The 17,249-nt window shown below is 38.7% G+C and overlaps 1 protein-coding gene across 6 annotated transcripts in view; it reads right to left on the bottom strand.

Annotated features, from left to right (window-relative positions):
• Window positions 1–17,249, bottom strand: part of DOCK10 (dedicator of cytokinesis 10) — a 292,002-nt gene that overhangs the window by 41,294 nt on the left and 233,459 nt on the right. For all 6 annotated transcript variants that reach the window (XM_082631248.1, XM_082631252.1, XM_082631249.1 and 3 more), the window contains 5 exons: window positions 14,790–14,861; window positions 9,294–9,440; window positions 4,581–4,664; window positions 1,943–2,039; window positions 257–301 (listed from right to left, as the gene is read on the bottom strand). In XM_082631248.1, the coding sequence (XP_082487374.1) occupies window positions 257–301; window positions 1,943–2,039; window positions 4,581–4,664; window positions 9,294–9,440; window positions 14,790–14,861 (445 nt within the window). The remainder of the gene's footprint in view (window positions 1–256; window positions 302–1,942; window positions 2,040–4,580; window positions 4,665–9,293; window positions 9,441–14,789; window positions 14,862–17,249) is intronic.

Here is a 17,249-nt window from a genome sequence, read left to right as displayed (position 1 = left end):
AAATTAAAAAAAATTCCAATTCTGGAGAATAAAGTATGAAATAATTCAAGTTGGGGAAACATTTAATTTTCTGTGACAAGAGAAAAGCTCAATCAACTTTTGGACTATTTTGATTAGATGATATTAAACATATGACTATTTATTAGCATCTGGAATTTCCAGTTGGAAATCTGAAGTATCTATACTCATCAATATTATCAAATTATGATGTGGTTATTGATGCTGAGATAGTGTAATATAAAATATCATTATTTACCTGATGCATGTAACTCTTGTATTGATTCTGAAGGTGTCAAAGGATCTGGATTAATATAAATAAACAAAAAGTTCAGATATATACATACTCAGATATGCACTATATTCATTAACTATGTGTAATTTATACTGAAAAATTAAAATACACTGTCCTAAAGTATGAGTCAGTCCCTTCAATAAAGCTTTGTTTTTCAAGACAAGTACCTTAGGTTGTTTACTTCTTTCCTTAAAAATGAATGCCATGAACAGAATTATTTTAATTCTTAGCCTTCTTCTTGGATACCTTTTTGTTCTATCAGAAATCTGCTTGCGACAAAACATATTTTTATGTTCACTGTTGATAATATCATATCTGCACAGAGACTGTCAGGCCTTTTTCTGAGCTACCGATAAGTAGTAAACAACCAGAATCCAAATGACAAAAACAGGTTTGATCCTCTTGAGTGTCGTAACCAGCCTGCCTAATGCAGTAATATCTTGGCACTAGTTCATAAACATAAAACAAAACAAAAAGCGAAAAATGTTACAGTCCAAAATAACTTTTCCACCTTTATTCTATGAAGGCATTTAGATAAATGTATTTCATAAATTGGAAAAAGAATGGAATAATGTATACAGCTTCTATTTAAGATTGACATGACAAAATTTTATGGGCTTGATAATGTACATTACTTTCTCTTTCCTTCCAAAATATTATTGTGAGCTGTAATACATATGAAGAGGCTCTTTACCATCTTAGTTTCTGCTTTCTATGAAAATCAAAACTGTGCCTTGTAATTTACTCATGCTTAGAAGTATTTAATTAATCAACTTATTTATTTTGTTGAGGTATAATTGACATATAACATTATATTAGTTTCAAGTGCACCACATGATTTGATATATGTACACCTTACAAAGTAGAGGTAAAGTATTTTAAGGTCATAAATCATTTAAGTATTTTCTATGTAGCTTGACGTTTGATTAGTTTCTGACGTCTAGATGGGTGATGCTTATTCTCTACCATGATCATGCTGATACTTGTGTGCATATACCTATTTTAACAAAGTAATAAATGAAAATATTGTCTATAGACCATTTATACTATAGTAAGTATAGTAAACAATATGTGAGGTCCCATTTTTACCTGTGTACCCATCTCTGCCTCTTTCTGACCCAGAGGTATTGAGTATTTACAATGTTGCCCATTTGCCTGCCTTCTTTTCTCCCTTTCAAGGTAACAGTTTTCTTTGTATAAAACTCATTTTGAGGAATTGCATTTTAATGTACACACATTGATAATCTTAAATGAATTTATACTCACAAAGTATAACTTTTCCTCCCTGTAATTTTATGTCTCTCAAAATCAAAGGAAAGTTGTCTTTTGGAGCCAGTATGGTGAAAGACAGTATGGGTCTAGGTTAAAATTCTTTGATTTACAAGCATCAATTTTATGGTTTTCTTGGCCTTCTCATTAATGAAAAAGGAAACATAGACAAAAATTGAGATATACAGAGCTATATTCTTTACCACATGTCACCAACTTCTGCATTTTAACCTGATTACCTGGGTCTAATCCCATGTGACAACTTCAGACAAAACCAACATTGAAGAAACAGGAAAACAACAACAAACAAACAAAGGCAAAATAAACAAAAAATATATTTGTTTCCATTGTAGGAACAGACAAAATTCTGGGAATTATTACCTGGAATGTTTGCTGATCTTATGGGGAGACACAAAGGAATAAAGTGTTCATGCTGACATACTTCTTGAAGGAAATCAAATTTATACTGGCATAAGGTCTGAAAAAGAGGCAAAGAAATGACTATTATTCACACACTAAGAAAGTTAATGGAAAATCTACACTTGAATCTTATATCTAAAAAGGAGGTGGAGTTACTTTTGTGTGACTACTGGGTCACTGTTAAGTTTAAAGGATTTTGTCCTCTCTGAAGTGGTAAATGTAGTCAGGCCCCCTATTTTGGAGATTGGACAAGGCCTGTTCAGGAAATGATCCCATCTGCAACCTACATTGAGCTTCTATGAGATACAGTCTTACTCAGATCTATTTTTGCTTCTTTTGGTATGTATGTAACATGTTTATTCTGGGAAAAATAGGTCCTCACCACATGTACAGAGGTCTTCAACTACACTCAGCTCAAAGAACGTATCACTCCAATCAACTCCTAAGATCCAGTGCTAAGGAAGACAATGGTGCAGATAATCTAAAATTAGAGTGAATCTCTCTCCACCTGTCAATTATTTTTGGAGTACATTATCTAATTCCACCTCTTCTCTGCCCTAGCAAACCGGTCTGTCATTTCAATAATGTTTTGAGTAGGACAGAGATAAACGAAGTGCAGTCATGGTCTAAGACAACTTAACACAATCACATAAATAGGAACAATTAGCATGTTCATAACCATTCTATTTTCATTGTCATGCAAACTAAGTAATCAATTTTTAAGACTCAGATTGTGTTCACTGTATTCACTAACATCAGCTAACAAAATAAAATATATTCCATTTGCTCAGATATTTTAGAATCATACTTTGTGGCAACTTTAGTCAATATAAAATACTGCCATCTCAAACAAGGGTAGTATCTGACTTAATCCTTTGCACATCCAAGTGAAACGAAGCATAATTAAATTACATGGTAGTCATTCTTCACTGAGTATATTCTGCTTGGTTTTTGATAAAAGATATAGTTTAAGTTCACTGGAATTATACCTAAAATGATATTCTGCAAATGTCATGCATAATTGGAGCACTAATGAAGGATATTCTTCCAAAAAATATTTACAGAGAGAATTGGATTCTCAAAATCAACTGACATATAACCATGTAACTCTCCTAGCCTAAAGTAAATCTCCACTGCCAAAAAATAATGTTCAGGCTCCTAAGCATAACATGAAAGGCTCCAAGAAGATCATTATTTATTTTTGGCTTTTCTATATTCGTTACTCTTTCCCAATACCTAGATAATTTCCCATTGGGGACTTATCTTCCTCCCAATGGGTAAAGGTTAATGGGGAACTATTAATTCAGGTGCCCTGTCTTGCCTCCCTAAGAGGCAGGCATGTGACCCAAAGCAGGTTGGTCACATGCTTCCTCTCTGGAATGTAAATCTTAAGCCGAGTATTAAGAAGGAGAAAATGGTCCCATTTGATTATTTAGACAGCAGAAGACCCTGGCTACTGGTTCATCCTTTGTGATTACTCTTGTGCCTGGAAGTGCCTTGGTCACTGCTCTTTTCCAAGCTTAGATCTCCAGCTCTTTCATCAATGCTGTTTACCCCAATATCTTTCCAAAAATTTCCCTTTTGCTCAAACTGGAGTAAGCTTCTGTTGCTGCAAGACAAAGAACCTTAACTGATAAAACTTTTATGGTCTGGCCCACTTCCAGTCTTATTTCCCTCTAGCATATGCCATACTACGTAGCTCAGTGATTCTCAAACTTGAGAATGCATAGGAATCACCTGAAAGTCTTGTTGCAATCCAGATTTCTGGGCTCCACCCGTGGTAGCTCTGTTCCGAGATCACTGGTCTAGGAACCACACTTTGAGAATCGCTGCTCTCTAGACAGTACTGTTCCCTATCTCCCAAAACATAACCCCTATTTAGGTAGGGTGATCAACTGTCCCATTTTGCCCAAGACTGAAGGTTTCCAGGGAAGTGGGACTTTCAGTGCTAAAACCAAGACAGTTCCGAGTAAACCTGAGGCAGAAGAATTGCAAGTGGAAAGAATCACTCCTTTCACCGCCCACAGGAAATAAAAGTGAAATGTAAACACTTTCATTCCACACTCCTTTTTTGTCCCCCGTGAAGGAAGGACTGGGTAGACTTACTGAGCACATGAACTGTTTTAAAAGGCTGCCTCTCATTGGTATAGAAATTATTATTATTATTATTATTTTTAAAAAATTAATTAATTAATTAATTTAATTATTTTTGGCTGTGTTGGGTCTTCATTTCTGTGCGAGGGCCTTCTCCAGCTGCGGCAAGTGGGGGCCACCCTTCATCGCAGCGCGCAGGCCCCCCACCGCTGCGGCGTCTCTTGTTGCGGAGCACAGGCTCCGGACGCACAGGCTCAGCAGCCATGGCCTACTAGGCCCAGCCGCTCCGCGGCATGTGGGATCCCCCCAGACCAGGGCTCGAACCCGTGTCCCCTGCATTAGCAGGCAGATTCCCAACCACTGCGCCACCAAGGAAACCCTAGAAATTATTTTTTGATATGGATAATGGATAGGTTATTGTTTTAGACAGATATACACAGAGACCAGTTTATTTATTTATAATGCAGCAGTTTAGAAAGCAAGCACTCCTGTACGTGGTTCTTACCTTGGGATCACCAGAGGAGAACATGCTGACGTAACTGTTAACCGTCTTAAACACAAAACCCCGGTCCATAAACGTAAAGCAGCGCTAAAAAAGTAAAATTCTAAATTCAGACGTTTTTACTTTAAGGATCATTAAAGATGATTAAATATATTGAAGTAAAATAACACTTAACTAAATGTGCTGTATAATAAATGTCTTAAAAATCTCTGCAATATGTTTAAGCATTCATCCACATATGGCAACTAATTAAAATACTAGATACAGTACACACACCAGAAAGTTACAAACCCATATTTATCAATTTTATAAAACATCTCTTGGAGCTTTGCAATGAGCCCTTTCCTTTTTATAGAAAGTTTTAGCTTTTACTTGTCTATTTTTTAAAACTACTTAGTTACATATTATTATTATTTTCTTTTAGTAATTCGATTCCATAATTCCTCAGGTGAAGAACCTTGCTGTGCAACATTGGGTAGGAACAGGGCAGAGACATGTCAGGAAAACCTTTTAAAATCTCACTGGCCAAAAGATTAATAAAAATAAAATAAAATAAAATCTCACTGGCCTCCTTCAACAGAATAGCTTTTTTTTTCAGCCAAGGCAGCTTGAATTTGAAGAGTGAAGGTAAGAGATCCTGGGACTTCTATCAGTGGGCTGCTCACTGCCTCTTTATTATGTTGTCAATCCCTCTTAACTGGAAAAACGAGAGCCTTAAACAGTAGGTAGGTTTGGAGGAGTCAGGCAAGCGTTCCAACTTGGTACAGCACCTGCTCTCTCTCCCAAAGACCCATGGCCATGTCACCAGTAACCAAGCTACAGTGGCCAATTACTGCACTTGAAAAGTGTGAAGTGGGCATGGACCATATTTACTGATGCAGTATCTTGGGGAGGCACTATAGCAGATTGGCATATGGGGTCATCACTGCGTGTGTGGGGGTTGCATTCTACCCAGCCACATGTGTGTGAGCATGCGTACTACATGAGAAAATTTCTCAGCTGCTACATCACTCAGCATAGAAGTCTTCTTTCTCGTCCAAAGAGCCCTGTATGGTCCATTGTACTGGTTTTGCATCCCTTAATCCCTCCTCAATTTTACAAACAAATCTCTTTTCTCAGAAAGGACTGAACATAAAATCTTGTTATAGGTAGTCTACCAAGTGGAAAGTCTCCCACTGAAATACGGCTGTGTGTAAACATGAGCTTTTTTCTCTAATAACATTTTTCCAGTTGTTTGGTCATTTATATGTTTGTTTTGTTTCCTTTTCCATTTTTCTTTGTCTTCTTCTGAGTTTTTTTTTCATTACCTATTCATTACTGTGTTAACATACTGCTTCATTTATATTTTCATTTTCAATATGGATTTAAGTTCTTTCAATAACTCTCCCCTTAGAAAAAAGTAAATGGCTCCCATGTCCTCCCACCTCCCAAAAGAACAGTGAGGAAAGGTAGACAGCAGAGGATAATCATAAGTGCAGAACATGTAGAGCACCTATAAGGGGAGGATGGGAGGAAAAGAGGGCTTTCGTGTCTCCTGCACTATGCAGGCTCCCAGCTAGTGTGTCAAATCCTCCCAGGCTCTCCATCTGCAGAAGGAAGTCCTGACTGGTGACCCTTGGACTCTCCCCAATATGGAGCTCCCTCCCCAGAAGACCTCTGCTGTCTCTTTCCTGCTGGGAAGAAGCTTGTGTCTCACCTTGCAGAGAGAGGAAGACCATCCAGTATAACTGTGGGTTCTAGAAACTTCTCAAGAAACAGCAAGAGAAAAGAAGCCCTTTGGTGAAGACACAGGGCCCTTTGATTAGATAGAGAAGGGGTTGGTGAGTCCTGTCATTGAACAAGGGTAGTGGCAATTGCCACCTCCCAGGGACTACTGTAGCCAATCTGTGAGCTTCTGAAGGAGGCCTAACTCCATCACCCATGAATGGGGAAAGTGAGAAGAAGGCTGCTTACCCTGGGGATCTAGGAAAACTCACTTAAGAGTTTCTTGAGATTTAAGGAGACTTTCTATGTGGTAAACTTGTCATTCGCTTTCTAAGGGACAGTGAGGGAAAAGGAGGGGTCATTCCTAAGATACAAAGTCAGCAGAATCAGCCTTCTTCCTGCAGAGAGCCCTACTGCAGATCAAGCTTCATCAAATGTGTCTCTCCTGTCACCAGTCCCCTGTGTCTGGTCCATCCCAGCATCTTCTTAACCCCAGGCGAAGAGGCTCTTCTGCTCATTGCTGAGGGGTGGAGGGACCTCTCTGCTTTTATTTTAAAATAATTTATGTTAATCTTCTATATGAGTAGAAAATAATTTATAACAGGCTCTGGTAAACTATGGCCCATGAGCCAAAACTGGCACACTGTCTGTTTTTCTAAAGAAAGTTTTACTGACACAGCTACAGCCATTTGTTTATATATTGTCTATGGTGAATGGTCTATGGTTGTTTCTGTGTTACAGTTGCAGAGTTGGGTAGTTGTCACAGAGACTATATGTCCTGCAGAACTAAAAATATTTAATATTTGGCTCTTTATAGAAAACAATTTTGCAGATTCTTGATATAAAGGATAACTTATACTCTATCAGACTTTTTCTCAGTTTGGCTTAGTAAACTAAAAGCCAAATATTCTAAATTACATGCAAACATATATTTTTGTATATATGGCTGTTGTAATGAAAAAGTGTTTATTTTGTCTAATCAACTGTGAAAGTCACAGTTTTACTCTATAGATGGTTCAGTGATGAGTTATGAAATTCTAAGTTGCAAAACACACCACCTGAGTGACTTTCCCTGTATATTTTACAAAACCTCTGGGCCCATCATTTCCTTTCCTTTGCCCCTGTGCTAGGTATTAGCTTATGTACCACCCACAGCAACTTTTGCATAGATGAAGTTTCTAGAAAACATTTATTTATTCCACAAATACAGAACATTTAAGTAAAATAGAGTAGATATGAAGACTTTCCCTTTTCACTGACTTGCTTATCCATCTTTTTTTTCATAATTGAACTATCATAGATGTTTCTTTAAACATAATTTGCTACCAAAGTCTGTTTTTTATATTAGATGATTTCCAAATGATTTCCAAATGCTAATTGAAATAAGGTAGAGATTAGTCAGATGAGCATCGTACAATGCTTGTACGATGGGCTTTTATAATGTACAATATATTAAACGAATGTTTTCATTTATAAACTTCACATATAAGTATTGCTTTCAGTTTGCAGTTCATGGATCCACATATCTTATAGACTATATTTGTTTTATCTATTGTCAATCCATGCTTTTTCCCACAGATTTCACAACCACTGGTATCACCATTAGCTTTATACTTTGTGTCTTTTTTCATCTTGGACATTCATATTAGACATTATTTTATGTACCATCAGAAGCAATTTTGCATAAATGAGCTCCAAGGAAAACATATATTTATTCTAATAAGTACAGAGCATTTAAGCCAAAAAGGGTGGATAAGAGGTCTTTTCCCTTTTTAAGAGACTTGCTTATGCAACATTTTTTTTTTTGGAATTTTGGGAAGAATATTGCAGATATTTCTTGAATGTAATTTGCTTACAAATCGGACAATGTGCTATTTATTTTCCAAATTTTCTTTTCCATCAAGGACTTCAAATAAACTGCTAGCAGAGTAATAAATTTTATTCTCATAGGTCTTAAAAACATGGTAGAAAACTAGAGTAATTTTTTTCTCCTTTACTCTTCCTCCTCAACTCTGACCATCCCTTTCTCTTTCTGAAGCAAGAAAAAAAGCAAAAATAAGAGGCAAAACAGTGAAGAAAAAGAAATACAAGATGAGAACAAATATAGTATGCAATTTGAAACTGCATTTAACACATTAAAAAAGAAATTAGACTGAATTAAAACTCACCAAAGACAACTTAAGCTAATTTTCCATCTACCTCCGTAGCCTCTTAACTTTATGTTAGTAGTATTTATTTATAAATTCCCACGCCTATCCAGTATGTTCTGGTGTCTACCACAAAGAAACAAGTGAAGTGGCTTCATCAATAGTCAATAGTTGGGCAAAAGAAGGAATAGAAGAAAAACATTATCTTTCTGGTTGAATGTATTATCTGTTAAATGATACACCATCATTCTACATTAGCTTTTCTTGGAGTAAGCACATTTTTCTTCTCAATTCAATAGAAATGCTTGTAATTCAAAGAAATGATGCTAAATATATGTATGTATATATATATTCACTTTATGTTGCTCAATACTTTGATAATTTTCCTTTTATACGATTAATGCACAATATTTTCATCATGTAAAAAGAGCCTAGAGGTAATATAACAAAAATGCTAAATTCCCCCAAATTTTCCCAAAGTGGCTATTTGGCATCACTGTTAGAGCTGTATCCAATCCAAAACATCACTTCAAGGGCAGAAAAGCCCAAGAGAATAATATTGTCACAGTACAGCTTCTTTAAAAATCTCATTTTTCTCTTTAAAAATATTTAGAAGTACTACATTTGGCAACACTCAAGTAGATACTTTTCTTTAACCTTAGTTTTTGTTCTGTATGACTCCAAAGTGGAAAAAATATCAAAAAGTATTTCAAGCAAGAAAGATGTATAGATGAAAGTATTCATCTAATCCTGGTAGTCTTGACTTTTCATCATACATGAAACTGTGACTTAAATTGACATTTAGAGTATCTCACACCCACTATCACGGAGGCTTGAATAGAACGGTGATCTTGTATAATTGTACCTTAAGAAATCTGGCAACGCTGTGGTTTGCCCTTCTTGTTTCTTCAAGTGAATCTTTGTTTTTCCAAATCATGTGGTCGGCTAGGGTCATGACAAGATTGTCCAATTCATTTTGGTAAGATTCAGGAAATCTTTGAGGTCGAGAAAGCTAAGGAAAGAATGGATCATTTCTTTATAATGTGACTTGTGAAATACTAAGCCTGGGAAACATAAGCTGTAAGCCTTACTACAAACAAAAAGTCTTTCTGAAAACTTGAAAGCAATAATAAAATAGAAGCCCTTTTAATTTCAAGGTCATGATTTTCATCATTTTCATTTAATGTTTCCTTCTATTTTGGCCAATAAATTTTTCACTTTTTCATTATAAATTATAAGATATATGAATTGCAGACTATTCAGACAATGTAGAAATGTAACTTTTTTTTATAACCTCTTAATTCTCCTCCTTTCCCTCTCCTGAAATAACTACTATCAATGGTTTAATGACTATTATTCTAGATTTTCTTTGACTCACAAAGATCAATTATTTTGATTTTTTAAAACTAGGAATCCTCCAATAAACAGCTATAAGAAATCAGTGAATGAATAACTGAATGAGTACAGATATCGGTTTGTAATGTTCTCTAATAAGTAGTGAGTCCCAGCTAGTCTTTTTAAAACATTTATTTCAGATTTATTGAGTTATAGTTGACATATAAAATTATAAGATATTTAAAGCATACACTGTGGTGCTTTCATACACATACACATTGTGGAAGAATTCCACCCTCCACCCCTCATCTAGTTAATTAAGCCATCCATCAGCTCACATACATATTTTTGGGGAGAGAACATTTAAGTTCTACTCTCAGCAAATTTCAATTACACAATACAGTGTTATCAACTATAATCACCATGTTTTCCATTAGATGCTCAAACATTATTTATCTTATAGATGAAGGTTTGCACAAGCTAGTCTTAACTCAATGGTCCCAGCATATGCCACTGCAGGTGCCTGTGGGAATTCACAGTCAAGAAGCTTTTGCCACAAGATAAAAAGTGATTTGGCTGTGAGATTACATAACATACATTGAATAAGACTCTATAGGCCCTGAAAGACTGCCCTCAGTCCAGGAGTCCAACACCCCCCCCCCCATTTGAACTCCTGCACATAAAAGGAAAGTTTCAGGCAGCTGAGTTTTCCCATTTCAGTCTCTACTTGGTGAATTTACACAGCTTCTTTGCATGAGATAGGTAAGATTCATTCATCTTTACAAGTTGGCTTTAAAATTAGACTCGCATTTTCACTATAGACATAAACAGACAATTGAGAGGTAGACAGTGCTATATTCTCTCAAATTCTGAGCACCCAGCATTCCATGGGGCAAGAATAAAAACCATGGAGGCTAAAATTACAGGAAGTGCATAGAACAAACAGTGATTAATTGTTGGACGCTTTTGCTGACTTGGACTGGCTTTTTTTTACGCCATTGTACTAGGACATGACTGTATAGACATTTTGAGGATTTCATGGTTACCCCCCGTATATATTCAAAGCTTATTGTTGAAATCAAATTAAGTTAACAACAAATAAACCTAATGGATTTAATTGCAGACATCATTTTTCATCCTGCTCTGTGTACCTTGGGGAATAAGGGTAAACAATTCACCTATGAAAGTAACAATTACTTTTTAGATAATGAAAGCACATTTGTAGTTTTCCTTTTTTCATTGTGTTAGTACTCCAAGATACATTAAACATATCAATGTCAGCATTTTCTTCACAGGGACATACAGTAATATCTTGGACTTTGATAATCCCTCTGTTCCTCCGTCTTTTCTGCCTTTCTTTCAAACTCCCCTTGTAGCCTACTCCCACTCTTAACCCAAAGACATGCCAATCGGTAAACACATGAGTAATATTCTTAATTGTTCTCTGGAAGTCTATCCCAAGGGCTTGAGGCGGGAGAATTCCTGAGCTGGGGACGGTGGATTTTCTGTCTCAGGACAGGGGAGGAAGGGGGGTAAGATGACAGCATGGTTGAATCCCAAGCTGCAGAGCTGGAACACGTTGGAGAACCTGGGCTATGGTATGCTGGAGGTCACAAGGATCAGGTACAGAATGCAGGGGCTGAATTTCAGGCGTTTGGGAATTTCGTTAAGAACAAGAGGCTGATGGGAAACAAAAGGTGTAGCCAGTACAAGAAAACTTTAGCTACCAGAGCTCAGTGTTGAGAAGATATTCAGCACTTCCTAGTAAATAGGAGTTCGCCTTGGACAAGAAAGCAGGATTAGGGGATCTGACTTCCTTACATCTCCTTGATGATGGAAGCTTTTTTTAATAGCAAAGAAAGCTATTCACTTCACAATTAAAAAATAAGAAAAGAAAATGCAAATAGCTTGGGAGATGTTTATTGTGAATGCTTTCAAGTCAAATGATGGTATCTGGTCTTCTACTATCTGGTCTTCTACTGTGATAAATAGAGATGGTTAGAAAATTGGAAGGCCATGCACCTCTGGAAGAAAACCGGGTATGGTGATTGCTATGGAAGAGGGTAATGAAAAGGGAACTTGAATCAGTGAAGATAAACTCTTGTTTACGATGAGTTCCTTTATTCTTAGGCTGTTCATAAGGGTGTTTTGTGACCTATGTATTTTAGCAGATACATACTGGTGGGAACTAAAGGATTTTAGTCCAATTTGTTCTTTTTACAGATAGGAGGACAGACTCTGAGATGTTTAGTGTCTCTTTTTTAAATCATCTAACATGTTAGTGACAGAGCAAGGATCACAGTGGTGAGGTTTCCTGATATAGCTTAAGAACAGAGAGATAGGAATCATTCTTAGCTTCATGTTAGATTTTCTCTTCCTCCCGGACAGGAGGCTCTTATCTCTGGAAGTAGAAGAGCAGACACAGCTGAAAAGCAAACATAGGACTTAATAACTAAGAGTTATAGAATAGCAGAGATGATTAGATGTGCAGCCAAGGCAGGTCTGTTATGTTTATGTCAAGGCCATGTTTGGAAAGGCCTGAGGTCTGGAGGCATGGATGGGGCATGTGGATGGATGACCCAAGGATGGTGGCTTGGCAGACTCCCCTGAATCCTCAGTGCCCCATCCCTCTCTATTAAGAGTCAGCACTTCTCCTGGGTGGCAATACACTGCAAAGGTATCTCCCTGCAAGAGGCCAGGCAAACCCCTCAGGAGCTGTCCTTCCTCCTCTCCTGGAGCTCAGGTCATGAACTGGAATTAAACACCAGCTTAACTCAGCTGTGAACCTGCTGGGCCTAATAAGGTAAGGAAGAGCATATACCACAGGGAGTTATAAGAATTAGTTAGCATGTACCAGCAGAAGCCACAGTGGGAGTACCACTGAGATTGGATGTTGAGTGTGTTTGACCAAGATGGCCAGAACATAAGAATGGATAAATTCAAATTCATTGACATAAGGGCACTTTGTCAGGACATGGGCTTAAATAAGACCTCAGGGAATGGACCACTCACTGTTAGTTGGCTCTTAGAATCCTGGAGATGGCTCATTTTAAGCAGAATGGAAATGCCTAGGTTGCCCTGGCAGATGAATGAGGAAGGAATAAAGAAGCAGACGAATGTGGACATGTAGGAATGGAAATATGAGCCCAGAAGACCCACTATCCACCAAGGCCATCAGGAAGGTACTGGGGACCGACATCCCTAAGACCGTTCAGTGGTGTCTCCCATCTGCAGGTGAGAGAGGCAGTCACAGTGCTGGCTCACTAATAGTCATGAGGATGAAGGTCATCAATATAACAGAGGCCATGTAATTGCACCTAATCTCCAGGGGCCAGGAGGTTGCGATTACCAAAACAAATGGCAAATCTGGAGAGCAGTCAAGGGGGCTTGACTCTCAGGGAGCTACAGAGCTGATTAATGACATGTTGGAAGCCCTAGGGACGAGACAATCATCAGCCAACAATGGCGATGCTTAATGTCCACCAAGAAGGCAAGGCTGGACAATCAGGAGATGAGGATGTTTGTTCCAGTAAATAGACATGAATCCTCTCTCTGTTCTTGGATCTCAGTCAATTTTCAGATCTGGTACATACTGACTGAAGAGGAGGCAGGGTCCCTAAAGAAAGCCCTCTACAGACCTTCGATAAGTACATACTGTAATGATTCTACCAGTCCTTCTCCAAAGGCTTTCCTCAGGTGACTATACTAGGTGGAGGGGAATATTCATATATTTCAAGAACTATTGGCCAGAAGATCTGAGTTGATACTGCCATCTGGAGACCAAAACACCACCATGTCCACCCATTTAGAGTGGAAACTCACAGGATTAATAAAGTTGCACTGCCTAAAGTTCTGTTAGCAGAGAGTCCACTGGGTTCAAAAATCCACCAAATAGTCATTTACCTGGTCCAAATGTATAATTTGCATGGACATAATTAGCATCTAGAGTAACCACACACTGGATGCTTGATCTGTGGAGCTATCCTGGTGGAGAAGGCCAAGTGTAAGCCTCTGACACTGCCCCTCCCCAGCCAAGAGTGTAAATGGAGACAATATTGCTATTCACCACCATTCCCACCCCATGTAATATTGTTCTGATTTAGTCTCCCAGTGAGGGAGGGGTAAGAGTCAGAGGTTTCCCCTCAGTCTTACCCACAGTGAGGACAAGAGAAATACGTGTGAAACTCAGGCAATCCACTTGGGTGCTTCTTGATACTCCCTACCCAATTGTAACTATAAATGGTCTGAGTAGAGTATGACTCACAGAGGCTGAGACCACCTTGGACCACTCTGGAATGAGGGTCTGGGTCACAACACAGTAAGTCACCAAGATCTTAAGAGCTAATGGCTGAGGGTGAGGGCAATCTAGAATGGATGGTAGAGGAGGGAGGTGATGAGAACTGCATGGGGTTCCGAGACCAACTATAGTAACAGGGGCTACAGTTAATCCCACTAGCCTCCCTCTTGTACGTTTCCTTTCAGGAAGGAGAGGCCCATGGAAACTGTGGAGGAGAAGATTCATAATCATATGTGAAAGGTAGTGTAAGCTGTAGACTGTGGACCACGGGTGGCAGTCGAGGATGTGCATACCTCAGATACTCCCTTGAGAAAAAGTCTACTGGGATGAATGAAATAACTACGAAGCCTTTGGGACCCACTCAAGAGTTCATGCCAAGGCCACATTCTCTCCGGCTGCTCTGAGTAATTACTGAGCTTGCAGTGGTAATGGAGCCAGGCCATCTGCCTGATGCAGGACTTTTCTCATGAACATTCTTTGCTCTCAGACAGCCCATTGGCCCACCTACAACTTTCTCACTGCAAGCCTCTTTCTAGCCGATCCTCCTTCCTTTGGCATCTCCTTTCACAGGTGTCAGAACTTCCTAGTCCTTTTGCCTGTCCCTTTATCCTTTGTAGTCATTTTTATACTTCTAATCTTGTCCTGGCATCTGCTTCTGAAGGACCTGTACTGATACACACAATCATGTCTCACATTTGTTGGATGCTATTCCATTACCTATGAACGTACCTGAATTTTATTTGTGTCAATCAAGTGCTGTGCCATGGATTTTAGGATAATTGCAAAGAAGAACCAGGAATGCTGTTAGGAAAAGAAAAGACAACCAGAAATTTATCATCTTATAGCAAAATAATGATAATTCCATTCTTCACAACATGCAATTTTATAAAACCTTTATCTTAAAATGTATTCTTTGAAATTAAGTGCATCAGAACGATAGTATATTCTCCATTATGTTAGGATCATCCTTAGCAAAGTTTTAATAGTAAAAGTAAATACCAGATATTTCTGTTCCTCAGTCATCTCAAAGACTGTTTAAACTAAAACAAGATACTGGTTTGCTAGACATGGCTGAGTAGACAGTAGTCTTATGAAATACTTATTCATTGGGCATTCTATCTGTTATACTTAGTTAAAAAAAACTAAGTAAAACTTTTTTACCTTAAAATATGGTGTAGCAGACCCACCCCTAACATTGCCAGGGATAGAGGCAAGAGTGAAAATGGAAGCCACGTGTGAAAATATCTAAAAGTTCAAAGTCAAGTTAACAGAGTCTTAAATAACATATATTGGATCCTCCTATCTTGACAAATATAACTTCATGACAACTTGGAATGCTGTCCCAGAACATGGGGCCCAACCCCTCTTCTCACCTGAGGCTCTGCCCTACACTGAGGGGCCTGCGGCACTTGGGTGACTGTCCAGCCTGCAAATCCAGGTGTTGCCCACAAACTGGTCCCTCTCTCCCACCAAACACTGCTCCCCCCTTGGGTCTTGGGTTACACTCCAGATTTTCCCTCTGAAGAATGGACTTAGGAAAGAGATCTAAACATGCCCAGGAATAAACCTATAAACCCTTTAGGTAGGGGCTCCTGGGGATTCTTATAGGTCCTGAAGAGGCAGTAGGGGCTCCCAGGAGCATTGCTCTTGGCTATTCTCATACTTTTTCTTATGAGAAGGGGTGCATTTGGAGAAGATCGAAGCATATTCAAGAGTGGAGGCCCCTCTTTCTTGGGTCTAAGGGTCTTGCTTAACCCAGGTACAAAAATATATATATCACATACTGTGTACACTTACAAAGAATACACTTCCCTGAGCCTCTTCCCTTCCCAGCCTCTCCAGCATAGATAACAATTTTGAATTTTGTGCTCATCACTCCCTTGCTTTCCTTCATAATTTTGCTACCAATATCATACATCGAAGTAATATTCAGTTTTGCCTGCCACTGAACTTTAAATAAATGGAATCATCCTGTATGTATTCTCTTGTGATTGCCTTTTCATGCAACAAATTCTTTTCTGAGGTTTATTTATGTGGAGCTAGGTAGCTGGGGGTCCTCTATTGTCACCGCATCACATATATAATCCCAATTTACCTATCTGCTCTACTGTGGATGGGCATCTGAACTATATCCAATTTTAGGCTGATACCAACCACGCTGTTAAGAACTTTTGAGTTCAGGGTTCTAAGGCTGGAAGATTGACTGAGATGAGGAAGAAAGGGCGTTTAAGCTCTAAAGGGGCAGCTCTAGCTTAAAAAGGGGGTCATTCCTTAGTAAATTTGATATTGGAAGTGAAATTCATGCTGTTGGGAATATTTAATTAACACAAGGCACCCCACCTTGTCCTAAATAATATTTTTAACCACCATGCCAAATGTTCTAACATTTGTCTCTTGAGTTAACTGACACCTGTCACTCTCCACCCCTCAGCACTCAGCCCCACCTACACTATTTACCTTGAATCCACCAGGACTAATCCCATTGAGCCTCTTGCCTCTGTTCACGTCTGATGATAGAAGAAGACTCACTCATCTCCTGCCCTCTGGTCTCTGGAGGTGTTGCACATCCCCTTGTGTATCTCACTGCTTCTCATCTCCTGAAACCCACCCACCATACCTTTGGTCTGGAACACATGGTCCATCACCAATAAAATCTCATGAAGATGGAACTTCTCCTCCAAACATTCCCTTTGCCTTGTCTTTTAACTGAACACTGACTCTCCCCAGAGGACCCTGCTGGAGAGGGTGTGGAGAGAAGGGAACCCTCCTACACTGTTGGTGGGACTGTAAATTGGTACAGTCACTATGGAGAACAGTATGGAGGTTCCTTAAAAAACTACAAATAGAACTATCATCTGATCCAGCAATCCCACTCCTTGGCATATATCTGGAGAAGAACATGGTTCAAAAGGATACATGCACCCCAATGTTCATTGCAGCACTGTCTACTATAGCCAAGACATGGAAGCAACCTAAATGCCCATTGACAGGCGAATGGATGAAGAAGATGTGGTACATGTATACAATGGGATATTATGCAGCCATTAAAAAGATGAAATAATGCCATTTGTGGCAACATGGATGCTAGGCAGGCAGCCTTCTTCAGCAGCCTCATCTCCTCTTTCACCCCACTACAGTCTATTCTCTAAGCAGCCATCAGAGCGATCCTTTTGAATGAAGATCAGCTCA

The sequence above is a fragment of the Mesoplodon mirus genome (assembly GCF_964341445.2).
Source record: "Mesoplodon mirus genome assembly, chromosome: 8".
NCBI classification, from domain to species: domain Eukaryota; kingdom Metazoa; phylum Chordata; class Mammalia; order Artiodactyla; family Ziphiidae; genus Mesoplodon; species Mesoplodon mirus.
The sequence above is the reverse complement of the archived record's forward strand: the minus strand, read 5'-3'. Positions and strand labels throughout refer to the sequence as shown.